This window comes from Antennarius striatus, chromosome 12 (genome assembly GCF_040054535.1).
Source record: "Antennarius striatus isolate MH-2024 chromosome 12, ASM4005453v1, whole genome shotgun sequence".
In the NCBI taxonomy this organism is placed as follows: Eukaryota; Metazoa; Chordata; class Actinopteri; order Lophiiformes; family Antennariidae; genus Antennarius; species Antennarius striatus.
In genome coordinates, this window is record NC_090787.1 from 6,605,503 (window position 1) to 6,632,184 (window position 26,682).

At 41.4% G+C, this 26,682-nt stretch overlaps 2 protein-coding genes across 8 annotated transcripts; both read right to left on the bottom strand.

Moving 5' to 3' along the window:
- Window positions 1-5,501: 5,501 nt before the first annotated feature.
- On the bottom strand, window positions 5,502-9,079 carry asb1 (ankyrin repeat and SOCS box containing 1). Its single transcript, XM_068329331.1, has 5 exons — window positions 8,841-9,079; window positions 8,140-8,278; window positions 7,725-8,027; window positions 6,684-7,066; window positions 5,502-6,414 (listed from the first exon to the last, which is right to left on the bottom strand). The coding sequence occupies exons 1-5, from the start codon at window positions 8,935-8,937 to the stop codon at window positions 6,284-6,286; spliced, it is 1,053 nt and encodes a 350-aa protein (XP_068185432.1). The 5' UTR covers window positions 8,938-9,079; the 3' UTR covers window positions 5,502-6,283.
- Window positions 9,080-10,642: 1,563 nt separating this feature from the next.
- traf3ip1 (TNF receptor-associated factor 3 interacting protein 1) lies at window positions 10,643-26,501 on the bottom strand. 7 transcript variants are annotated; one of them, XM_068330117.1, is made up of 17 exons: window positions 26,240-26,299; window positions 24,262-24,330; window positions 23,408-23,563; window positions 21,612-21,773; window positions 21,077-21,205; window positions 20,337-20,891; window positions 20,190-20,255; window positions 19,935-19,955; window positions 19,662-19,737; window positions 19,393-19,413; window positions 18,212-18,287; window positions 17,685-17,771; window positions 16,830-16,953; window positions 16,709-16,745; window positions 16,542-16,606; window positions 11,938-12,155; window positions 10,643-11,801 (listed from the first exon to the last, which is right to left on the bottom strand). In XM_068330117.1, exons 4-17 carry the CDS (start codon window positions 21,756-21,758, stop codon window positions 11,639-11,641), a joined length of 1,785 nt encoding a protein of 594 aa, XP_068186218.1. In that variant the 5' UTR covers window positions 21,759-21,773; window positions 23,408-23,563; window positions 24,262-24,330; window positions 26,240-26,299; the 3' UTR covers window positions 10,643-11,638. The 7 variants fall into 7 exon arrangements, 6 of the variants coding, with proteins under 6 accessions (XP_068186218.1, XP_068186214.1, XP_068186213.1 ...); XM_068330113.1 differs by lacking the exon at window positions 23,408-23,563 and having other exon boundaries at window positions 16,833-16,953; window positions 26,240-26,501; XM_068330112.1 differs by lacking the exon at window positions 23,408-23,563 and having other exon boundaries at window positions 26,240-26,501.
- Between the last annotated feature and the right edge of the window lie 181 nt (window positions 26,502-26,682).

Genomic DNA, 26,682 nt, shown 5'->3' on the forward strand with positions numbered 1-26,682 from the left:
TGACTACTTTAATTTGTTTTTAGCTGAATTATTGCAAGTATTGAAGTTTAACATATTCTAATATGCAACAATCTTGATATTAAAATGATCTCATTGACATGTAGAAACCATTGAACATTCACAAACTGAAGTAACTGTGGGGACAAGCAATCCTGGCCAAACTTAGACCACAATTCATCACGCATCCATCACAATCTAGCACGCCTGAGATTAACATTGCACAATCTGGCAGAGAATACATCCGACACATCCTGCAGAATAACACCCTCAACTTGCCCAGTTGGATTGTTCCTCTAATAAAGTCGCTTTCAAGGCTTTAACGCAGTCATTTCCGCTGCTTTTAATGTGCATTCCATGCCAGGTGTTTAACAAACACATATTATTTGTTCAAGAAAACAACTTTAGGAAAATGTAAAATGAAATAAAAAACTACATTCTGGCTCCTCCAGCAGATGGGGCCTCAGGATTACAGAGAGGTCGAGATTCTCCCTGACCTCTGGGTCAGGAAGTGTGTCAACACTAATGTACAACAATAGATCTTTGTTCTGCACCATTATAATGTTTAAATATTCTATTCTGTCAAACTGCCCCTGAATCACAGTAGAGCTTTGACATCGCTGCCAGCTCCCCCACACCAAACGATCAAATCATGTTGTTCTGCATCTGACATCCTCTCTCTCTGGGGAGGCAGGGCCCCGTTTTCCATACCCACAGGTTCCACTTCTGGTGTGGGATTCCCAAGTCCTCAGGAAAGCACAGTTTACAACATTCCCACAGTGGTGACCACCGAATAACTCTCTTCCTCTTCTCCTCTCTTCTGCTCTCTTCTGCTTAACTGGGGTTTCTTTTTTGCCCATGCTGTTGTCAGGCAGCGGTTTGGGAAGTTGCCCAATGGTTCCCAGTTAATTTTGAGTGGGGAGCAAAAAGAAGGCAGAAGAGGAGCAGACCCACAGTGCTCAAACCCCACCGTCCATGAATGCTCTACAGCTTTGTTGTCCTTCCAAGACACCCCCTCCCGATCCCGACCGCGAGATCCTCTCAGTGGCAGAAAATCCTTCCCATGAGCAGCTCTGCGGAAGTAATTAAACATGGGCAGTTTGGTGTAATGGACACTGTCATGCTGCCATTAACTGATCCCCGTGCTGCAAAACTCAGATACAAAGAGTAGCATCAGGACTAATTATGAAGAATTAACCTTATTCTTCGTAAACTTTCTGTTTCAGTTCAGTTTACGCGTGTAAAGTTTGGTCTGTTGGATGTGGGTAATATTGTTTAGAGTCATCACATACGTGTGTTCATGTTGCGCTCATGCAGGGAGTGTTGCAACAGTGAGGGATGACTTGAATCAGTTGCAGGTTAGCGGCTATATTATCCATCTATGAGGATGCACCATGTCATAACTGTGTTTAGATCCAGTATCGACCTTCAACAGAGTGACATGGGTTCATCAGATCAACAAAAAATAGACATGATGATGAGAAAAAAAGCAACGGCAACAATTTACTCTGGTGCAATTTCTCTGGATTGCAGAAGCTCTGATGTCTCTGAACATGACTACTCATAACAGCTTCACGCTGCTTCATAAAGCCTCATTAGCAACACTTTAAAAACATTTTAACAGCATGAAGTGAACCGGCACTCTTAATAAGCTCATTTAGCATCATCACTACTAATGATATGGATAATTGTTTAAGACAATATTCCATTTTTCCATCCAATATATGACTTATAGTTGATGCTGCAGATAGATAGATAGATAGATAGATAGATAGATAGATAGATAGATAGATAGATAGATAGATAGATAGATAGATAGATAGATAGATAGATAGATAGATAGATAGATAAACTTCTCCACAGCTTCATTGTTTTTGGTAGACACGCTGTGGTGCGCACGCACAATAATGAAACATCTCTAAAATAAAAGGGAACTAATTAAATATCCAGTAAGAGCAGAGTTACAGACTGTGACAATAATTACAGAAGCAATCACTTCACATCCTTCCTGCCCCATCGCCACATTTCACAAGTACCGGTTCTCCTTTGGAAAACAGTCAAATTAGGTCTCATTAAGTCTCTCTGAGGTTTCTTATTAAAACACACTTTATAAGTTTAGATTCTTCCAATATTTCCGACCTTATACTCCTTAATTATATCAATAAAGCTGGAGGAATTCCTTGCGTATTTTGCGCTAAACACTGACTGAGGGGTTTATAGAGCAAAGCCGCTTTTAACAGAGGAAAAGTGCTTCCGGACCTGCAGTTGTAATCCAGATGTGCGGGGTTACTCTGTGACGCAAACGTTATCGATATCCTCAGACGTCCTCTCCTTCAGCCAGACTTCCCTGGTCAGCTCAACTGTTATGGGATGAATCAGAAAATCCTGCTGAAAAAAAATAAAATAAAATTTTATATATATATATATATATATATATATATATATATATATATATATATATATATATATATATATATATATATATATAGTATATTTGCGCGCTATAGATCCGTGCGCAACGCTGAAATGCATTACGCGCTTGAACTTGTTCAGCCTCTGTTGCACCGGGTGAGAATGCATGTGTGCGTGTGTGCGTGTGTGTGTGTGTGTGTGTGTGTGTGTGTGTGTGTGTGTGTGTGTGTGTGTGTGCGTGTGGCAGCAGTAAACATGCAGTGATGTGGTCATTATAGGAAACGAAGTTCCAGAGAGCCAGAGGAATGAGATCACTGAAATTAAAGCGCCGGGCAACTGCCAAATGGTAAGAGGCAACTCACAAGTGTAAGTGTAGGAGAGCCGGCCGCCCGGTGAGGAGGTGGACGCAGCGCGGCCGTGGGGCTCCTTAACAACTCACAGGTGGGTTTGGGTCGAAACAAAATTTTGATCTCTCTTTTATGCAAACAGGATGCATATTTATTAAGAAAATAACAAAATTTAAATTTACGCACTGACGCACACACCAGCGTCATTTTATTTAGACTCACGAAACCCATGGAAACAAGCCTTTTAATCAAGTCTCCAGGAGGAAATAAGCCATTTACCATCACTGCTTGTTGTTGCAAATTTATGAGTAAATAAAATATCTTTTGGGTTTAATGACGCTAATGATTTGCAGTTTCATGTGCAAGACAGTCAGATCAAAAATATTAATTCCTGATGTTCAGAATTTAGTTTTCAAAGTTGAAAGAAGGTTCTCACTTTCTACATCCCAATGAATCAAATCCATGTTGAACGGATCCACGTGACATGGTGAACGAACGCTGCAAGGGTCACACACCTGTGTCCACTGGTGTGTGACGGGGAGGTGACATCACTTCCTGGATGCCTTGATGGATTTTAATATCACTTCCTGTGTCCACCAGGTGGCGATAGAGAACACTCACTATTTGAACCTTCTTTTCCAGACCGACATGAAGACCATGTGACAGATATGAGTGTGAGGGCACTTTTACAATTTTCTAAGTGGACACACGCTCCAAAACACACACTCACACACACACACACACACACACACACACACACACACACACACACGCACACACACACAAAAAGAAACAATAGGTTGGTTGCAGCTCTGTGTCAGCGACACTTCTGGCCCCTCAGCACCTCAGTGTTCAAGTCCTAATAAGTTTAACTTGAAAGAGAAGTTTCTTCCAATTGAAACTCCCCACAGGAAGATGGTGGTTTACCAAACTGGCTGATCTCTGCTTCACTCTGCACCGATGCAAAGGGGCTCATTCTGTGTCTCTGAGCTCTGTTAATGAAAGACTTGAGTTCTGAAGTGATGAGGCCCTTGAGGACACATACTAAGGTCCACAGAGGACAGATGGAAAGAAAGAAAAGATGAGGTAAAGGAGAGAGAGAGAGAGATGGGAAAGAGGAGGGAGTCCAGAGAGTTACCAGGAGGTATCATGTCTGCCATGCTTGAAAGGAAGACAGTGCCATCTAGAGACCTCATGTGTCTGTTGTGCATTTTTGTGCATAAGTATGCACATAAAACTGTAAAATTCAATCAGTTTAAAGCGTATAGAATTGTATTATTGATGAATTTACTTATATTCCTAATATTTCTACATTGAAAGTATTACACATAGGTAAAATTTCTGCGATCAAATCTTACCAAACAAGAGAAGTAAAAACAAAACAAAAAGTAAAACACTTTTTTATACATTAAGATGTCACTTGTCAGTGTTTCACCGGTCAATACGATGCTATTAATCAATGTTCATTTTGTAGTAATGTTTAATGTACCTGTTTGTGAAACCACTTAAGTCATGTTGTGAAGTTAGCAGTTAAATCAATTTAAATTAAAAAAAACAAACAACTGTCCAAAAAGAAAAACATATATGGTGTCAGTCATTTAGATTGTTATTGCATTTAGCGCTGAACAGGCTACGTAGAACCTTTTAGACCCAAACCTCGCTGTTTTGACTCTTCCTCACCTTCTCCACTGACTATTTCTCAAGATTTATCCACTTTGGTTGTGTTTTTCTGAGTCTAAACAGAAGAATCATTAGGAACAAGTTTGCAAACTAGTCCATCTCTGTCAGTTTTAACCAGAACCTCTTACTGGGTTCTGCCTCTGTCCTTGTTACCCCTGCTGATTCCACTCAGAGTTCCCAGGCTTTGTGTTTTTCATGGAGCCAGCTGGGCTTTCACCAAACTGTGGTTTTATAAAAACTTCCAGGACATCCTCTGACAGCATCACATAAACAAAAGTCTCTATCCAGCTCTCTGTCACTATAGAAATAAATTATAGGACTTTCTCTGGGGGATGTCACAAATCACAAAGACTTGCAGCCACACAAGAAGAAATGGATAATCAGATGAAAAATAAAACAGTGTGTGACACATTACTGCCATGTCAGCTGAGTCAAAAATATTAGCTGCTACAGAAGACTACCGACGTAATGATTGAAAAATATTGTCAGAAAAGAGAAAGCAGGTCCTTCAAGCAAAGTTTGACCAATCTTGGTCTTACAATCATGAACTGCAAATATGAGCAGCTCTCTTTCAATAGCCACAGAAGATATAGGCTCAAATTCAGTACTTAAGTACAGCTTTGGAAAGGTCATTTATCCATTCCTGGGCATGAATCTGTGAGACATAAAAACGATGTGTTCAATCAAAGGTCTGCACCCTTTGTTGGTCATCTCAGATATTGGCTAAGAGCTGACTGCCTTTAATTAAAGTAACCAAACTAATACTGATCACCACTTTGTTTGATATTATTTGGACTTGGACAGAAGCTGGTAGAGGGTCAGAGGAAAAGGGAGGAATACTTTTCTTAAGGTATTTGATACCAGAGCAGGAAGCATGGAAAGTGACCTTATCCTTTTCTGATCACACGCGGAAGCTCTCCTGCATCGTTTAAGATCAAACCTGGAGACCACATGCAATCACTGCTTCACATTTACTGTATAGAAATGGGTTATATGATGTGTGTGATGACAGCAGAGTATGAGTGGAATATTTGGAGATGAAAACACAAGTTAGATTTATGGGTAATATTTATTATTCATCATAAATGCATTTCAATAACACAGGACTAAATGAACAAAAAATGTTTGGAATATTATTACACAACCAATCAACAATTAGTCATTATTTATAATGTAATTGTCCATATAAACTTGAATAATGAATGAATCAATGCATTCTGCACCCCATCTATCCAGGGGTTCTTGGAGGCCTGTTGGAAAAGACCAATTAAAGAGGAGAGATCCAAATAAAATTCCTCTCCCTTTGGACAGGATGTGGGACACATGGCATTAAGTCATCACTTCAAAACAAATGACACCAACAACAGCTCTCCCAGAAATGAAAATTCTGTCAGTCTATTCATCCCCATCCCATTGAAAAGTTGGGTAAAAAGTTTCTTTGTCACAACAAAGATTTGATTTGATTCATTTTAAGCTACGTAAATGTTTTATGGACTACAAAAACTGACCTTATTTTCCATCAGTATGGGGATGGCTGAATTATTCCTCGAACATGAAAAGTGCTTCTAAAGCAGGCAACTGAATACAAGTGATACTGACACCAGCAGTGCCAATGCTTCGCTGATGAGTAAAGTGAAATTTTAAAAAAGATGACCGTAGTTGTCAAACGAGAGTGTTAATTAAGTTTTACCTTTGAAATAGTTGAAAAATATAATAAAATATTTAGAAAATCACAAGCAGTTAGCTAATTGGTTTGACAAATTCCTCCATGAAAGGGACCGATGCTGGGGGGGACTGAAGAATGGGCTGAATGACCTCTGCAGGGTTAGAGAAGGTGTGGAAGGTTGTCAGCTTTGGTGGAGCAGGAAGTTCTTGATGGGTTGGGGTAGCGGTAAAGACGGGATGCGATTTAGATGCTTTTTACCCAATTCTCTGCGAATCCTAATGCGACAGAGGTACGTCAGCCTGCGAGGATTTCCTGGGGGGGGAGAAAAAGCCAAGGCAGTTACGGACAGATCATTCCACTGACACTTTCTCTACCGATTCAGTGTCTACTTCATGTATTTTAGCAACTTTTTTTTTTTGCAGTGATATAAATGGGATGATCCAGGATGTATATTCTCCTCATTATTACATTGGTTCTTCTGTACAGTTAGAAATGTTCCAAATACCTTGTCTGGATAGACCTGCAGATAATAAACTGCGTCAGTCTTCGCTGATTCCATCATATTCACAGATCTTACTCACTTCGTGCCTCTAGAAACACCTTTAGGGCCTCCGGATCCACCTTCCACCTATTCATAGCCTCCAGGTCTGACTCATCCCAGGGCACAAGGGTGGGGTCGGCCCCGTGATCCAGCAGCAGGTGGATGAAGGCCACGTTGCATCCATGTCGCAGCACAGCATCCAGGAGACAGGAGGCCAGGCCGCGGGTCAGAGCCTCTTGGCATACAGGCCCTGTGTAATTAAAATCAGGCTGAGCGCCGGCCTGGAGCAGCAGCCGGAAGCAGTGGAGGTGGTGGTAGGCGGCGCTGATGTACAGAGGACACACCACCAGCGTATTGAGGGTGCGAGCGCTTAGGAGGAGTCGAGGACCCAGCTGATGGTCCATGTCGACATCGGCATTGAACCTGGACAGAGGCAAACATGGATGGAGTTGAAACCTAACCTTTCTCTCTGATTAAACTACATATAAAAAGAGTTTTTAAAAAAAGTTCCTATAAAATCCTTTTAAATGGCTTCCTTTGCTGCAAGTGTACGAGTCCGACTGCTAATCAATCACTTGTCTTCACTGGGCTGCTTGGAAAGAACTACTTATCTCAGGGAAAGGCAGAGATAAAACAGAGTATCAGTAACATTTCTATTATGACCACATCTTAAGTCCATTAGGAGTTTTTATAGTGCATTATAATGCTTTCATAATGCTTCATGGCTACACTCTGGCAATACTAACAAAACATCAAAGTAATGATGTACAATGAAATAAAAGTTCAGCACAATGGGTTTGACTGATGATTCCTATAATACATTAGATCTATACTTGCAATATATTGATATTTTCCTCAATGCACGCTTCATAATGTTTGTTTTTTCACATTGACAACATGTGTTTAAAATAATTTATGCTCTACGTGTGTTTAGGTATGTCACCACTTCACGATGCATTACCAAAGGCCCCATAAAACACTATAGCTGTGATCCTCAAAGGGTTACCAACATATCTCATCGTGACACATTCAGACTCTGCATGAAAGGTGAAGAAAAACCAGGCTTTAGACAGATCCTCACTTGATGAGCTCCTGCAGTATGTCCAGCCTTCCCACCCGCGTGGCGTGGTACAGCGGGGTGCTGCGGTGGTGACGACTTCCGTTCGGATCAGCCCCGGCTTCGAGGAGGATGCGGACACAGTCCAGGTGACCGTTGACCACGGCTACATGGAGAGCCGTCTGTCCTTTTACGTCCACCAGGTCCACCTCTGCTCCCTGGGCGATCAGATAGGCCACACAAGCTGCGTGTCCGGCTGTGGCGGCGATCCGCAGAGGGGTGCAGGGCAGGCAGCCACAGCACCACACATACTTGTCATTGATACGCCTGGTGGAGGATGGAGGTTGTTATTAACGTGACCAGTTCATGCTTTATTATCATAAATGGTGACAATCAAACTATTAACATGTAGTCATATCAATACTCATCTCCGACGCACCGTTTGAAGCTGTCTTCCTGCAGCAGGTTCCTCAGGGTGTCCAGGTCCCCGACGTAGGCTGCATTATGGAGACGCATGTCATCCTGTTCTAAAGGTTTGTCGCAGAACTGCTCCTGGAGCCACTGCTTTAGGTTACGGCCTGGTGAGATCACACGGACAGCAGATCAACGTACTGTATTCTCTAATTTTAGAAATTAATTTCCAGCTCCCACAACACAGATTTCAGACACAGTTTTGAGAATTCTGCAGCTGAGAGCGATTAGTTATGTAAAAGAATCAAACAGAAGGGCGTTTGTCGTAGATTAAAGTCACATAAAAAGTCAACTAAAGGTATTTTCCATTTCTAAATCAGAGTCTTCATTCTACAGAGATGCAAACTACCACCTAGCAACAGTTGCTAGAGAAAGAAATAGGCATAACAGGCAAAAATTCAGAGATCTGGAGTACTACATACTGGTATTACTTCAGTAAAGTACTCCAGGAGAGTTTCCCAGTACAGTACTACAGGTTGGTTTACATGTTATTGTGCAGGTGTTTTCGAACAGTCATCCTTTAGTAACGCCTTATTACACATGAGTCATCCTCTGTATTATTAATATCCCCCCGCCACCATCACCACCACACACACACACACACACACACACACACACTGAACACGGAGGATACTCCCCACACAGGACCGATGCCCCAGCCTCGGTTACCTGCCGCGGTGGCGCAGGGCAGATCGGACACGGTGATGAGCGGGGGGAAGCAGATGCTGGGCGGCTCGTCCACGTCCGCCTGCGGGCAGTCAGCCATGATCACACCGTCCCCCTGAAACTAAAGGCTCCACAGCAGAACACCACTGGCTCTCCAGAGACAGAAACACAACCGATGACAGTCAGACAGAAGCCATCATAATAAACACACGTGACCGAGCCGGTGACGCTGAGTTCGCGGCGCCACTTCCGGGTTGCGCACGTCAGAAGGGGCTTAAAGGGACACGACGCTCTGAACACGTGATCGAGGGAGAGACGGCTGGTGTTCGTGGGTTGTTCTGGTGGGTTCTTTATACTGTATTTGTTTTTTTTGTGTGTGTTTTTTTTTAATCAAGCGGTTTAGAACGTGTATCCTGTGCTGCCACCAGTTTATCCTGAGAAATCCACGCTTCAGTTTTAATCACTAACTGTGAATTCAACCGCTGTTCCAGAAACTACACATGAAGTCATTGGAGAGAGAAAGAAAAAATACTTGCAAGGATTTAGATCCAAATAATGATGAAATTACCACGATTATAATGCTCAGATAAAAACTAGCACAAAAAACCCAAACAAAAACAGGTCAAGAGGTTAACGTCGTTAGGATGACGTCAGTATTGGGAAGATATTCTGCATGTGTTTGTGCAGGAGAACGCACACACGTGTTGATGTGCGTGGGGAGGGTCCCTCCACTGAACCGTGTCAGGGGCCCAGTTCTTTCAGTGGGTGGGCCTGCCTACATTTTTTGGTGAGTAACATACACCAGAGAGGCATGCAGGCTTTGCTCTGTGTTACCACATGACAGATGAACTTTCAGTTCTGCAGCTCTGGTGAGGCTCTAAAAATAAATCTTATGCATTTGGATTTTTTTGTTTTTTTTGTTTTTTTTAAAGCAGCTTCAATGCAGCTAATAGATTTACACTTCATAATGTGCAGCTCATCCCAGGGATTGCAATGGTCGGGGAACAAAAACAAACATTTTGTAGTAATCAATGAATAATATAAAGTCAGGTTTATATTATTTGACAGTTCCAGACTGAATCCTGAATCCAAAGTCACAGTCGTTGTTGAAGATTATAGTTGAAAAAGGGATTGTTTCTTTTGTTTTGGACAAGTACGTGAAGCAGTTAGTAAATCAGTCATCAAATGTGAAGACTCATGAGCAGAGCTAATTATTCTGAACCCCTATTGGCTAAATCAACAAAGGCATTTTTAATCGTTAAGCGGTATGTCTTAAATCACTTTTTACGGGTTAAAAGAAAAAGCAGACGGACAATTGAGCTCTCCTTTCCTTGGACTGTTTTTCTAATCCACCGGTAGAGAGGGAGGCCACCGTCTTTGCTGAAAGCAGGTGTCTGATCCTTCTGCAAAGGGCCTACAGCTTCTGACTTTCAGCATAATTGTTCCAAAACTTGCTTAATAGCTGTTAAAGAGCCCAGTCTTGATACTCTCTGTATTGCAGCTGTGTTGTGGCTTGCCAAAGAAAGTTGCTGCTAATGTTATTAAAGGGTCTTAAAAAGATTATTTGAGGTTTTAACTCCTTCATGACTGACCTGGTGTCAAAGGAAAGTCTTACTGGCGGTGCGTGCCAGATGCCACTAGGACTTCACTTGACAATTACAAACCCATTCATTTGTTAATAATGAAACTTCAATCTCTCTCATTAAGGTTCTATTAATCCTGCCAGTCTAACCTGCTGGCAGCCGGTCCCTGAGCTGCTTTGAATAAGACACTCTCTACTCACCTCAAAACAGGAGACATACGCATTGAAATGTAACCATTTATTTCACTTCACTACAAAAGTATATATATATATATAATCTTAACTATGATACAATATCCACACACTGTATACGTGATATACAGTTTAAAAAGAAACAGGACGCAATACAAATAGTTTACAGAACAAATGTGAACATACTGGTCCTCATTTTATCCAGTTTTGCTTGTGTGTATTCTTAAATCTGACTTTTTGCTGTTAATGTATATTTGACTGACTTAGAATAATACTGATATAAAAACGGGGTAGAAACAACATGATTTGTCTGCTGTGTCCTCATTATAAAACAAAAAGCATTTAAGTCATAATTTCCCATTAAATCGATGTAATGTGAACCTTTGAAGAAAATTATTAAGTGTATTTTGCAGCAGCCTGGTTTGATAGAATAGAATAGATTGATAGAATGACAGAACATGATTTTTTAATTGTCCATTAAACAGCCTAGATGATAGTGGTGTACACAATAAATGTTCTTAGGACAAATATTTTGCCACCAATCCTATTGGTACCCATGATGCTTGTGTACAGAAAAGAGAGTAACGTGTGAGTTCATCATATCACATCTGGAAAAATATAGTTTGTATACAACAAGCCATTATAAAATATTATTCCAAATTATGAATTACATACATTATTTCAAATTAGTCAACAATTTCATTAGTAGTCTGATGTTTATCCACGGGGAGAGAAATACGCATGGGAAGCAACAGAGGTAGAAACTGCACTTGTGCAAGTAGTTGAAATGTCAAATTTCCTTTGTAGCATGATTTACACAAGGGAGCTGCAGTTTCATATAAAGTGGGATACTATGTGTGGTTGACCAGTTTGCTCTCACTTTGAAACTGACAAAATCTCTAAAGTGCAGTGTTTGTAAGATCAATTTCCTTCAGGATAATATGAGATGGTACGACTTATTCTAAGAAAAGAAACATTTCATTCCTTGAACTTCAGTGCAGTGGAGATCTGGACCTTGTTTCACACTTCACGACTCTGGAGAGAAGCTCTTTCCTGTCATCTTCTGAATCTTGTCCCGATTCTTCAATATGTTGGCCTTGGAGGTAAATATTTTCTCTTGCTCTTTCTTAATAAGCAGCTCCAGCTCAGAAAGTTCAACCAAAAGAGGGTACAAAACTCTGTCCGTCTCTCTGCACACAAACAAGGAAGAAGGTATGATTGATTCATTAATAATATCCAACAGGTGGAGACACATCAACTAGTGCCAGTGATGAAATCCATTCAACACAGGATCTATGTAGGATAAAGTGTTTTTGCCAACCCCACCTCTTCTCCTGCAGCAAGGCTTGAGCGTACTCCTGGTTCTTCTGCCGCCAGTTTTGACGCTCGGCGTGCATGGCGTCCATGTCCTCCTGAACGTAGTTCATGCAGGTACCCAAAGGCAGGGTGCTGCTGCACACCATCTGGATGGACGAGTCGAGGCGTTCCAGCTCTTGGGCCACCATGTCCCGCTGTTTCTGCCGTGCTTCTTCAGACACCACGTTCTGGAGGCGAAGGTGATCAATGCAGTGAGTGAGATTAGAGTCTGTTGGAAAGTTAAAACAGTCTAGATTTCTATTTACAAATACTTATTATGGTTAATGTTAGGTATGTTTAACATTTGGCGATGCTGTTACACATAGCCTGAGCATTAAATAAGGGTGTTGGTGTTACATCAAATGTTTACTCCGGATAAAAGTCTTGATTGGTGTAGAAAGACATTAAAGTGCGTTTAGATGTCAATTATAAACTAAACACTATCAAACATCAGTCTGAGCACACGCAAAAATCACTTGTGACCTTAGACCAAAACATAATAAACCTCCTTTAGGAATTCTACCTTTGCCAGTTAAGCCTGAAATGCCAAGAACCAGACCAAGGCTGCATTTAGTGGTTTCAGATTTCAAGGATAAAAATGTTAGGCAGGAATTCTACCAACTTAGCTGTATATATAAAGATCAAACATGCGGCTGAATTGCACCAGCCAATATTGGGGGACTGGTGGCTGAAGGCCTCCAGTGTATGGTGTGAGTGGTTGGGGGAGGGGGTTTGCCATACCCCAATTACACTCATTCCCTCAATGGTAAAAAGGAGGGGAAGCTATCAGGGACGGACCTCCTTTGGCAGAGAGCAAACCCAAGGCTGTTTGCTCAGCTGGGTTTCGCGAGGAGTGAGTGTGATGCGAAAGCACTAAGTATTGAAACCACACACACACACACACCAAGCAAAGGTTCAGCTGAAGCTGAAAGTGGACACACATAGTCCCCACCCGCACTCCTGGTCTTAGAGTCTTGTTTATTTTAGTAACAGGCTGTGGCAGTGAGGATATTTTACTACAGTATTGAGTAACAACTCCTACACTTATGCCTCCTTTTAAGTTCAAATCTTGGCCCAATTTCTGCACCTTGGCTCCACAGACGGGAGCGCATGCTTTCTCGAGACAGCAGCGATCATATTTGTGACGGTGTGTAAGCTAAACAGAAGCCCCGTCTTCACAAACACACATTCTGTCATGGAGGCTGATCAGGGAGGCACGCACGCACGCACACACACACACACACACACACACACACACACACACACACACACACACACACACACACACACACACAAAGCATAGTTACAGCATTTGTTGTGTTTGAAGAGACAGTTTGATGAGGCAAACAGTCCAGTAATCACCATCAAGCATCATCATTCACCAGAATTTCTTCCCAGGAAATAAGTGCAAATTTCTGACAACCCCACTCATCGTTGCCCGTTTGTGGCGGCTCATGAGTGTGGGGTTTAAAAGGCCTTGGCTCAGCGGTTCCCCAGACAAGGTGGGTGGTTTTCCACTGGGTGCTGTGAACCTTGCAGCTAGACAAACACTCTACGGCTCATTCGGCTTTCTTGGCGGTGGTTTAGTCTACACGGCCCAGACAGCACCCATGGTTTCATTCTATTTGCCATCCTGTTGATACCTCCATCATCTCCCCCTTTTCTGCTGGAAAATGAGAAGAAAAAGAGAAAACTGTGCACCGTGAACACAAGACTCCTCGTTCTTGTGCTCTCTGTCCAGATGGGTATAAATCACAATCTACAAGACCTGTGTGCTCCTAGATTTTCCTTTTTCTCACCTGGGTCACAGAATAATATTTTGATGCGGTGACCTCAGAGGAGATAGGGATCAGAGAGGAGGAAGGGAGGCAGGTCTTCCCATTATTTCAGACTGTGGCTGGTGATAAATAGGCCAAAGTGATCAGCTGGAGAACAAGCAGTCAGACAGTAGCTTTTTTGTTAATGATGAAAGATCGGATTCCTCATTAAAAAAAAAAGTTAATTTATTCCTGTTATTTAAACAGCTTGAATTTAGTCAAAAAACAACAACATTGCTCTCAAACAGATGGAATCTAAGGTCTGTTGAATGACAGTTTTCATCTGAGTTATTACAGTGGACATAGAACCCATTTTTTGGTTACAAAAGGTGAGTTGACCACATGAACTGGGAGATCGCACATGTCTTAACTGCTTAAGGGGCATAGGATTATTTTTTTTTTCACAGAATGCCATTCACAAATCCAGCAAGATCATAAAAATAGTTGGCAGTCAGTGAGGTGAAGAGAAAATCTTAAGGCCAATGAGGTAACAGGATGATGTTGTAAGGTCACTGGGGAAACACGACTCTGGGCTACAGGGTCAACCCAAAGGGAGCTGCCGAGACACCACAGGCAGCACCGCAGCATCAGAAAAAGATTCTTTAGTCGTTCAAATGTTCACATGGAGATAGCTGCGTTTTGAAGGTACAAAACTCAGCATTGAAGTTCAGGTCCAATAACAGAGTTCGGGTGGCACAAGTTCTTACCAATCTGACCAAATTCCAACATGTCCTCTACCAAAGTGATCCCACTAATGTAACAAACACTACAGGGTATTTTCCTGACATTTCCACCAAAAATCTGTGTGTTTATAAAAACACAGAGGAGTATTTATTTTCTTGACAATTCTGCAGAGAGCATTCTATTCTGTGACTCTCACTCAACAGCCATCCATTTGTATGCCACGGGGTTTATTTATACATTGCAAACCTTCATCAAGGCTAATTTGATGGGGGTAAAGAAAACGGAGGGAAAAATAAAAGTACACAAAAATTCTTATGAAAACGCAGCTGCTGCAAGGGGCGGATTCTGTCTAAATAAAAAGAGAAGTATGTTGGAATAATATACAATACTGCCGAGGGGTCACCAGGAAGGTCATCCCCATAAATATACAGCAAATTCGTCGGCCACACACACACACACACACACACACACACACACACACACACTGGGGTGGGACACGGCAAAATACAATCTTCTGACTGTTTCAGAATTCCCTTTGTTCATACCAGTGAAGCCACGTAACACCTCAGCACTAGCATCAATAATAAATTAATTTACAAATGACAAAGAACATAAATGTCAACGTTTCTGAAGCGATCGTTGGAACTTGAATCACGATGGTTTGCAGACCATTTACTATTTTGATAAACTTTCATGTTTAAGAAATAGCAGCTGGAATTTCAGACCCGTCATAATAGAATGAGGAAGCTCAATATTTACATTTTAACCCTGTGTTTTACCATGATTACAGGGGGGGGGGAAATTGACTCCATTAAGCTGACCTCTCCACCCTTTCATGTCTGGAAGGAAGTCATTATAGTTCTTTATACAGCTGACGAGGCAAGGTCAATAATAGAGGGGTGGACCAAACAATTTCTATGTGCAGACATACCTGCTTCAAGCTGCCAGTGCAGACCAGGACACTCTGAAATGCAGGATTGTAAACTGAGGAGGCTGCATTAATAAAGTTAAGATCAATTCTGCATGGCTGTGTTCACATTACACAGGCCTCTGTTGTCCTGGACTATTTGTCTCATAAAGCTATCTCAGTTTAAGTACGAGTTACAAGGGAGGAGGTCTGAGGCCACAGTCAGGAGGGGATGGATCAGGGGGGACTTTCTGCGTGAGTGACAGTGGAAAACAGCACATCAATCAGAGTGAGGGTGGTCAGCTGAGGAGGGATGCTGGCAGTGTATGCTTCAGTGAAGAGGACCACCCAAAACAGACAGTGTACGCAGGCCTTTCGCCATGAAGCACAGACCTAAACTACAAGCTTCACACTGATGCACTCTCCAAATAATGATGAGACACAGCTCTCTGACAAATAAGCTGACACTAAGGAATGTGTGAGCAACCATGTAAACTAACTGTTTAATACACATAATGTATGAAGCCCGGATCACAGGAGATAAAAAGAAAGAAGGAACCTCTCAGGAAAGCCTGACCAATTTACGAATGGAATTTCAATTAGCCTATAGGGACAAAGTTTGGCGGGACTAACAACATCAGTGACTACAAACTAGTTTCTTTTCTGGATGGATATCCGCATTAAGAAATGAAGACAGTCAGAACAAAACCGCTAAAAAAGCTCTTTCCCAAGATTGCAGATACCCTCAAACTGTACACAGAACAGGCGTCTGTAATAAAATATATAAGCATACCTGCTCATTTTGCTCCAGACATCTTGATGTGTGTAATAAGTTATGTGTGGTCTGTTAGAGGCCGTTCTTGTTTGTCTGGTTATTAGCCCTTTGGGTTCACTGAAGGGGAACACTTTGTGGTTACATGGCAGTGCAATTACACCTCTCCACTCCATTTGTTTACATCCTTGCTTTGATAATAACCAGTGTTGAACTGGGCATTTCACTGGGTTTAAAACACAGGGGAACCATGGGGGGGGGGGGTATTTCAACAATACATGTCTGATAGAACCTGATGGTGTGGTTTAATGTGACTCATAAAAATGAGATGGAGAGAACGTGGATTATACTGCCCTCTAGTGGAGACTACCGTTGTTACTACAACTGTACTTACGGGTTTAGTTCTGGGGGAGGACTCGTAGTCCCTTTTGGTCTCAAGTATCTTTTTCACCAGGCCACCTTGAATAACAGAAACAATGAGAAGAAAATTTTATTAAAACAAAATCTTGAACAAATGGCAGCATTATAAGTCCTGTACAGTTAACTAAAAAGACTACGCACCATGCTTGTCTTCACTGTCAAGGTTTTGTGCAGGCTCCTGTAAACGAGAAAAATGTGGATAATGTTCCCAGGTTTATGTTTACCAATAACATTTGAAGAATTCAAGGATCAAATTACTTACGACCTGCATCACAAGAGCATCAGGGGGTGGAGGGACCACATCAATAACAAACTGACCATCTTCATCCTCAGAAAGCCTCTTCCCATCCATGATAACGGGTGCTAAGGGCTTAGCACTGGACATCCTGAAAAATCAAGCAGCGGAGGACTCTTTCTTTTTGTACATAGTCTATTTTCTGTCAAAACACATGATTTGCCGTAATTAAAAATTCAATAAAATGGTCAATTAAGAAAGTAAATAATGAAAACCGGACAAAAGTGCTCAGGGATAATTTTTAAAAAAGATACGCAGAATTTTAACATTATCTGCACCCACAATACAACTTCAACTCTCTTGATCTGCATTAATTCACTTTAGCAGATGCTTGTGTATCTGAGTACAGTGTAGTGTACTCAAATTTAAGATTTAGTGGTTGAATTAAAACAATTAAAGTGCCAAGACAAATGATCAAATGCCTTAAATGTAAATAATGATTGCATTTTTTTCTTTTTTCCTCTGGTCTCAGGAGTATTTAATGGAGTAGCCTATAGATGTTGTCTCCAGAATATCTCCCTTTTACAAATTCAGTATTATCTGGATGGATGATACGGGTACTGATCTTGCTCACTTGTATTGCCAGAATGGTTGACAAAATCCGATGATCATCATTCATAATGGTTTGGGTTGATATAACTGCCATTCCGTAGGGTCTTTGGCCTCAATATGGATCACTACCACTGCATGACTAACTTGTAAATTAAATGGTCTCTAGTTTAAACTGACATGTGAGCCATATGATTGTAATCCCAAGTAATTGTAACCATAAAGACACGATTGTCAAATTGGTGCCATGATATTAGTATATAATGAAGTCACCTCTCTGACTGGGCCAAGTCAGTGTAGCTTTCTTGTCTCCTGACTGGAGGAGGTGCTGGTCGAGCACTGCTGGGCCTCGGTATTTTCCTGTTGATGTTAAACGGTCGAAAGATATTCATGAAACCAGCTGTTAAACTTGTCATTATAAAATCAAAATGCAACACAGTCATGCAGGTTTCAAGACAAGAAATTCACAACATGAATAACATTTTTGTCTGTGTATATGTGTGGCTCCGGATTGCACTGGCATCGCGCCAAGAGTGTACCCTGTCTTATGCCCCGAGTCTGCTGGGATAGGCTCCAGCAACGCCTCGACCGGCAACAGCGGATGAAGCGGGTACTGAAGATAAACGAATGAATGAACTGCTAAAAAAAAGTACAGCTATTATAGGTGCTGCTAGTATTGCTAATATTTCTTCTCTAATGTGAAAAAACAGTAGGTGTTCCAAGAAGTATTGTCGGATTAGAAGCCTGCAGTGTGACAACAGAGTCCATAAAACAAGTGGTTTAGTGTTGATTTTACTAACCTGGGGGCCACATCTGAGACTGAAGCAATTCCATTTTCATGGGACTCAGGTTTCTGGTCTAACTGGACATCTCCATCTATAACAGGATAAAAATGAATTGTAAATAACAGATGATAAATTGGGTGAAATGACGCAAACTTGATTATTATTTTTTCATGTTTTTTTAAACCGATGTATAATTGAGAACGACTTAACTCGAGAAGAAATGCACTTGTTTTTATGTTGTCAGGTTGTCCCTCTGAGGGACAGCCTGACAGGAAGCACATCCAAGCCTTATTTAAGTAAGTGTGGTGGAATTCCTCAGTGGCTCAAATCTTGGTTTAGCCTCTACACCCCAAAGGATAAAATTAATTCAGGAGAGGTAGAGATGTAAATTTTACATTATGGTACTAAGGTATTTTATTTTATTTTATTATGTGCTGTTTTAATGGCCTATTATCGTTTGTAGTAAGTCTTAGAGAACTACTTCTGCATTTAGAGTAATAATGGCATTTAAATGACCTTCAAGTAACGATTATAGATTGGAATTTAACAAATACTGTAACGACTTATGGACAATTCAACTTACGAACAACCTCTCGAAACTAATTATGTTCATAACTTGAGGACTACCAGTATTTTACAAGACTAAAGGATTACTATCCAATAGATAGTGTAACTGTTAGACTTCACACTTTCATCTGATTTGCTCAGATGCTGATAAGGACTAAGTTACTTAGTGATTGCAATCATTCTGCTGGTGAATGAATCTGGTGACCCAACACATTTTAGCAGAGACATGTATTCAATGACAATTTTCCTGTGATTATTTTTATTTAAAATTGCATAAATATAACTGTTATAATGTTTGCATGATACAATTTATTATAACATATTTATTATAACATTTTTGAGTGTTGAACTGACAAAATCTTGTTATTCTGCCTGGTACCTTAACAAAAAAACCCGCATTTCTGACATCAAACAAGAGGCGATCTAGATTTAAAAAAAAAAAAAAATCCTCTATCTTTCTCAATTATTATTCTTTTAATTTTAGATTTATTTATTTTGGATCAAGAGATCTAGCTCTCCTGTCGTGTTGATCCCATTTCCAAAAGAGTGATAATTGTGTGTTCGTGTGTGTGCGTGTGTGTGTGTCTATAGGGTATACATTTGTTTTGCATGCAAATGAAAACATTTACCTCCCTCGCTGTCAGACCCAGCTGTTGGGAGCAGAAAAAGACAAGGCATTATCGGTTTCCTTTCTAATAACATTACTGTATATCATTTTTGAAAGCATCCGATTGATTCTGCCAGCAGTGAAGAAAACTTTTCAGTGTGTTTATGAGTAAATAGAATGTAAAATGTAAAATATATCTGGATGTACTAGAAATCAATAATTAGAGTGTAGCTATTTAAGAAATCTGTATGTAGGTGATTAAAAAAATGTGTTGGATGAAGTAATGGTTACCTTGATTACCAATGTTGGGTCTCCGTCTCTGTCCTTTGGCAGATGAAGGTCGAGGTATTCTCGCTGGACCATCAGACTTTTGAAGGAGGGAAGACAAAAAAAAGAAAAGCTACCTTAAGCCTTCTCACGTATAGCATCTAATTATGATGGTCAGATATTTACCTGATTGCTTCACGCAAAAGAAAAAAGAAAGTACAACTGCAATAGCACTACATTCTAAAATTAATGTGTTAGTACTGGTGCAATTATCTTAAGTTTTAGAGGGTCAAATACCTGTTCTTCTGGTTTAGGTTCCTTGCAAGAATAAGAGGCACAACACAAAGACATGTGTTTAAACGTTTATGAGATGTATATAAAATGTATACCTTAATTTATTATATATAACACAGCAGGTCTATGATTCTAGAATCGGCTGGCTTGACTCAAGAATCTCTGGCAAACTACTGTATAAGCACAAACGAGAAGATGATAAGGTCTCAATGAGGCAACATCTTATGTGCAGCTGTTCTGCCAACAGACACAACTTACTGCTGGTGGACTTTTGCTCAGCTCCTCAGGGCCGGTTGTTTGCTGTGGTTCTTCTGATACTCTGGCCTGGATATAACCAAACATACAGAATGAGAATAATAACATTTGTTCCTAACATTATCATTTGTGTGTGATAAAGTGATGTACCTTTATAATGCCATTCTCGCTGTTCTCAGCCCCCTCTTTGTATCTCTCTGTCTGTTTGTCTTGTTCTTTATCTCTGTCCCTTCGTTTCTCCTTGTCTCTTTCTCTGTCAGGATCCCTCTCTCTCGTCCTTTCTCTGTCCCTTTTCTTCTCTTTTTCCTTTTCCCTGTCCCTATCTCTGTCGTCCTTGTCTCGCTCTCTAGCACGTCCTTCTTTATGCCTGTCTCTGTCTTTATCTCGTCTTACATCTCTGTCACGGTCTTTGGAGTGATGATCACGGTCTCGTCTCTCATCTCTGTCGTGGTCTTTGGCATGGTGATCCCGGTCTTGTCTCCTTTTTCTCTCATAATCTTTGCCTTGGTGGTCCTGAGCAGGTTTCCTGTCATTATCGTGATCGTTTGTGTGGCGGTCCTGTTCACTGCGGTGGTGCTTGGCAGTGCGGTCCTTGTCACGGTGCTCCTGTTTCTCACCATGTCTGCGACGGCTCTCTTGTTCTTTTGGCTGGTCTGGGGTCTTCTGGGCTCTGGTCGCACTGTGCTCTTTAACATTTTTCTTCTCCTGGGGTAGTTCAAAACAGTGTAAGGCTAAGCTTCAACACTACTGATGGATATATATTCTGAAGCCTATCATTTGTTGATATCATAGATTTTTTTCAAATAAAATTTGAAGTTGACTAAAATAACTGATAATGTCAAAGATGTGAGTAACAGAATCCACAATTCTGAAGTGCTGTAGAACCCAACCTCTCTATCCAGACGACGTTCACCCCCCTCTCTATTTTCTTTGTCCTGGAGCCTGGAGGTGCTGGGTTTGGTCTTTGAATCTACCTTTTCTCCTGAAAGCACCCGTTTGACAGCATCATCGCTGGACATCTGCAAATCAGATTTTATTTTCTTCAACATATTGGAAAGTGGTATGATCCAAAATGGTATGGCGTGATCTCATACGGTGGATATTCTGGTGGATCTAATAGAATTTGACGAGTGAGCATTGACTAGACATGTTGCCTATATCATGCTATAAAACACAAACAACTATCCCACAGGCATAAGCACACTTGTTGAAACTACATCTCCAGGGTTCAATTAAGATATTTCAAAGTTCTCCCTGAGGTATCAAGACAGGAAAGAAGTACATATAGGTTATTTTCCTTTCAGTCGTGTCATAACTATTTTTTTATCTGGTGTAGAAAGAAAATCAATAAAAAACTGTATTTTGGAGTTCTGGAAGTTCAAATTTCCTAAGCGGTTTTATGTGTTGAGCACATACAGCACAAACCTTATTGAGGCAGCACTTGGCTATGGCCTGCAGCAGCTCATTGGTTTTCTCGGGCTCATGGCCGGCAACTATGTGTCCTGGCTTGGCTGCCAGGGGCTCACCACTCACTAGAATCACAACATCTAATGCCTTCTGGAGGAAGTTCATCTTAGATTCCTTATCCTGAAGAGAACACACATGAGAGATCAGACAGTGTGTGACTGTGAAAGCAACATACTCTAGAGAAAGTCATCATCCATGTCATTTCAAAATAATTAAACCCTTGAGACATATATATCCTTGTTGAATTCATCATAAGTTACTCATCATATGCGATAGCTTTTAGATATGAGGATTTCAGCTTGTGTTTGAACTGCAATCCAATTTTTTACAGACATAAAGACTTTAATCTCATTCAGCAAAAGACTATAAACTTGACATGGACTCTGTATTCGTGACTCATTGATTGTTTTTATGGAATTGTTTTAGTGAATTAAAATAAAAAAGATGTCTTAAAAGCAAAAGTGGAATGTGAGCATCTCACTTATTGCATTATCATTAGACCTGTGAGGCAGGTGGTGTACCAACAATGACCTGATAGCTACTAGGAAGAAAACAGTCCAACTTGTTTCAGGCTGACGCACATTGTCTGTCTTTATCAGAACAAACTATAACCAATCCAGTCACAGACAGCATCATCCCGCGACAACCCTGAATTCAAAAGTTTACTCTGACCTTTCATAGATCAAATCACTAGCTTTGATCTATGGTCTTACTCATACTGGCCTTCTCCCTCATCTTTCTTATTTATCCTGAGTGTACAAAAGTTTTGAAATTTGACCTTCATCTAGTTTACTCAAGGTCAGGGTCATCATCTCATTTTCAACCCCTTTGCCACCCGAGTAATTTGCTTTTTGTTTAATCTTTGGAACTGCAACGGTTGCGAAGATATTTGGTGGACAAAATAACGAACGGAGGAACACACAAACACTGACAAAAACATACATCACCGCTTTGAAACAGGATGTAACAAACCCACTTTGTGTCCTTCTGTAATCCTTGATTCATTTTAATTTCTAATGATCTAGTTGGCTCCTCTACAAAAGGACGACGACAGAAGTTCATTCACTTATTCATTCATTTTCATATCCACTTCTTCCGCTCATGCGGGTCACAGAGGTTGCTGGAACCTATCCCAGCGGACTTACAGGCGAGAGGTGGGGGACACTCCGGGCGCGACGCGGGTGGACAAGGAAAGAACGAATGATGACAGAAGTTGAAGAATAAATTAAAGCTGAAGGAGTGTTGTAAGGGTCCTCACACCCAGACACATTCAGATATACTCCTCTCCAAGGTTCATGCAGGTGTCAGCCTAAACTGACTATAGCAATAAAATTTAATGCAAGTCATTAAATAACTAATATTGACAAGTAACTAATATTGATAAATTCGTAATACAACAATGAATGAAACACAAGTAATATTCAAATAACAGACAACGTTCCCGCTGTTGTCAAAATTATTTTCAAAGCCTAACATTTTCCAACAGACTGCTGAACTGGGGTCAGCTCTGAAACAGCAGGTTCAAGTTTTGACACTTGGCTGGCCCTCTTAATTATGTCTTGCCAGGTCGTCTCTCTCACTGTGTCATCAAGGTGACATGTAGGGTTACCCTGACACAACCACTGACTGTTCCATAACATTCATATCCAACATTTAACCAGGCCAAATAAGTGTGAGGGGGTAGCAAGATGAGCCTTATGGTGCAGGTGGCCCAAGAGTGCAGGTAGTCCTCAACTTACGAACATTGGACTTACGAATATTTGGAAACGCCCTGCTGCACGGTGGCGCAGTGGGTAGCGCTGTTGCCGCACAGCAAGGCAGATCTTGGTTCATTTCACGCTCTGTGAGGAGTCTGCATGTTCTCCCCGTGTCTGCGTGGGTTTTCTCCAGGTTCTCAGGCTTCCTCCCACCTCCAAAAACATGCACTTCAGGTATTGAGCATTCCAAATCGATGGTAGGTGTGATCAAGTATGTGTGTACATGTTAGTCTGTATCTCTGTGTGATTCCGCAGTGCGCTGGTGTCGCGCCTAGAGTTTCCCCTGCCTTATGGTCTCAGTCAGCTCAGTCAGTCCCCGCGACGGCCGATAAAGCGGTGAAAGACAATGGATGGATGAATGAATGGATGGACAAACAAACACCAGCCGACATATACGGCTATTGTCCTGCAGTTCCCCTTTCGGCCACAACCCCTGCCGAGCAGCAGTGCTGCGTTCACGCATGTCCAACCCTAGTCTCCCCCTCTTATTGTTATTTGTTGTTTCTGTCAGCATTCAGTGCTTCACGCTTTGTACCATTTTTACTATTTATCATGGATGATAAAGCAAAGGCTACTGAAGATAGTGGCAGACTTGTTATCAGACTTGTCTGATAACAAGTCCCTCCTCTTCCTCTTCTCTAACGGTTAGCTATATGCTACACGCTACAGTACTGTACAGTTCGTATTTAGAGTAGAACTGGCATTTATAAGACCTCAAATGGCGATTAGAGATTGGAATTTAATAAACTTATGAACAACCTGTTGGAACCAACTGTGTTCCTATGTTGAGGACTACCTGTACTCACAAAGACAAAAATGTTCTGCAGTTAGACAGAGGGTGGTCAACTTACCTTGACATTATCGGCCTTTAATTCACTTTCGCTGTACAGACCTTTCATAAAGCCCGTTGTTCGTATGACCTGAAGATGGCAAGAGACATTTTACAATATCAACATGTTTTTACCAAAAGCATAAGCTTTGAAATGAAGATTGTTCTGTAGCCCATCTCTGTAGTCAAACACAACTCATTTATCAGGGGAAAGGAGTCCCCCATGCATCCCTGTTTGAAATATCCATGTGATTTTTAGTTAAACTTTAGTTACCGGTGTCGTTACTGTAACAGAATGACTTTAGTTACCGGTGTCGTTACTGTCATAGAATGACTTTAGTTACCGGCGTCGTTACTGTAACAGAATGACTTTAGTTACCGGCGTCGTTACTGTAACAGGATGACTTTAGTTACCGGTGTCGTTACTGTCATAGAATGACTTTAGTTACCGGTGTCGTTACTGTAACAGAATGACTTTAGTTACCGGTGTCGTTACTGTAACAGAATGACTTTAGTTACCGGTGTCGTTACTGTAACAGGATGACTTTAGTTACCGGTGTCGTTACTGTAACAGGATGACTGTAGTTACCGGTGTCGTTACTGTAACAGAATGACTGTAGTTACCGGTGTCGTTAATGTAACAGAATGACTGTAGTTACCGGTGTCGTTACTGTAACAGGATGACTGTAGTTACCGGTGTCGTTACTGTAACAGAATGACTGTAGTTACCGGTGTCGTTACTGTAACAGAATGACTTTAGTTACCGGTGTCGTTACTGTAACAGAATGACTTTAGTTACCGGTGTCGTTACTGTAACAGGATGACTGTAGTTACCGGTGTCGTTACTGTAACAGAATGACTGTAGTTACCGGTGTCGTTACTGTCACAGGATGACTTTAGTTACCGGTGTCGTTACTGTAACAGAATGACTTTAGTTACCGGTGTCGTTACTGTAACAGGATGACTTTAGTTACCGGTGTCGTTACTGTCACAGAATGACTGTAGTTACCGGTGTCGTTACTGTAACAGAATGACTGTAGTTACCGGTGTCGTTACTGTAACAATGACTGTAGTTACCGGTGTCGTTACTGTAACAGGATGACTTTAGTTACCGGTGTCGTTACTGTAACAGGATGACTTTAGTTACCGGTGTCGTTACTGTCACAGAATGACTGTAGTTACCGGTGTCGTTACTGTAACAGGATGACTTTAGTTACCGGTGTCGTTACTGTAACAATGACTGTAGTTACCGGTGTCGTTACTGTAACAATGACTTTAGTTACCGGTGTCGTTACTGTCACAGAATGACTGTAGTTACCGGTGTCGTTACTGTAACAATGACTGTAGTTACCGGTGTCGTTACTGTAACAATGACTGTAGTTACCAGTGTCGTTACTGTAACAATGACTGTAGTTACCGGTGTCGTTACTGTAACAGGATGACTTTAGTTACCGGTGTCGTTACTGTAACAATGACTGTAGTTACCGGTGTCGTTACTGTAACAATGACTGTAGTTACCGGTGTCGTTACTGTAACAATGACTGTAGTTACCGGTGTCGTTACTGTAACAGGATGACTGTAGTTACCGGTGTCGTTACTGTAACAGGATGACTGTAGTTACCGGTGTCGTTACTGTCACAGGCAGTGCCGACTGGTTTGTTGGTCTGTGCTTTGGCTCAGGTGGTGCCTGGCAACAACGAGACGCTATGTGGCTAACTGGCTAAGCTAACTAATGCTAGCCTAAAGCTGAGTTGCTACAGAACATCAGCATCTTTGTTCGGTGACTGACAGCATTTCAGCACTTGAACATCTGTGATCAGCACTGACCGGTGGGACGTGAACGCTGGACAATGTAGTTCACTGGTTAGCTTAGCTCACGCTAACGCTGGTAGCTCGTCTATGCTTTTAAAAGCGACATAATTAGAAAAACCGCCTCTTCAGCCACCACCATACTAACGTAACAAGCACCACGCATGTTAGCGTCACCACACTGGTCTCACCTCGGTGAAAATGTCATGGAGGAACCGAAACGGTGGTCTGCCCAACAATTTCTGAGTCAGGAGCGGCTTCTTAATGATCTTGCCCAGCGTGTCCTGAGTCTTCTCTACGGCCGTGTTGCTCATTTTAACAGATTTAATGTCTCCTCTGTCTCTCAAGCTGCTGTGAAATCTAATTTTGGCGTTGTTCTCCACAAAATTTTAAACCTGACGTCGTTTATATAACCACACCGAGTGGCTTTGAAATCAGGTTACTATAGGAACTGCGTCATGACGTCACCATTATGTCGTTCTTCTTCTTCTTCTGTTTTCTTGTTCTTCTTCTTCTTCTTCTTTGCAAACAACTTTATAGCGCTTTACCGCCCCCCTCTGGATGGAGGCGGCGCACATCAGAATGAACGTTAAATAAAATATTAAGTTCAAAAATAGCAAGAAGTGGACCTTTC

Bases quoted from the DNA above. Each gene is read 5' to 3' on its own strand.
- asb1 (XM_068329331.1), bottom strand. From the start codon at position 8,937: ATGGCTGACTGCCCGCAGGCGGACGTGGACGAGCCGCCCAGCATCTGC. The intron at 8,028-8,139 runs GTGCGTCGGAGA...ATCCTCCACCAG, and splicing joins CAGGAAGACAGCTTCAAACG to GCGTATCAATGACAAGTATG. The intron at 6,415-6,683 runs GTGAGTAAGATC...CTCCCCCCCCAG, and splicing joins GGTGTTTCTAGAGGCACGAA to GAAATCCTCGCAGGCTGACG.
- traf3ip1 (XM_068330112.1), bottom strand. From the start codon at position 26,362: ATGAGCAACACGGCCGTAGAGAAGACTCAGGACACGCTGGGCAAGATC. The intron at 19,956-20,189 runs GTAAGTTGTGTC...TATTCTTGCAAG, and splicing joins TGAGCAAAAGTCCACCAGCA to GAACCTAAACCAGAAGAACA. The intron at 16,607-16,708 runs GTGCGTAGTCTT...CTGTTATTCAAG, and splicing joins TGACAGTGAAGACAAGCATG to GTGGCCTGGTGAAAAAGATA.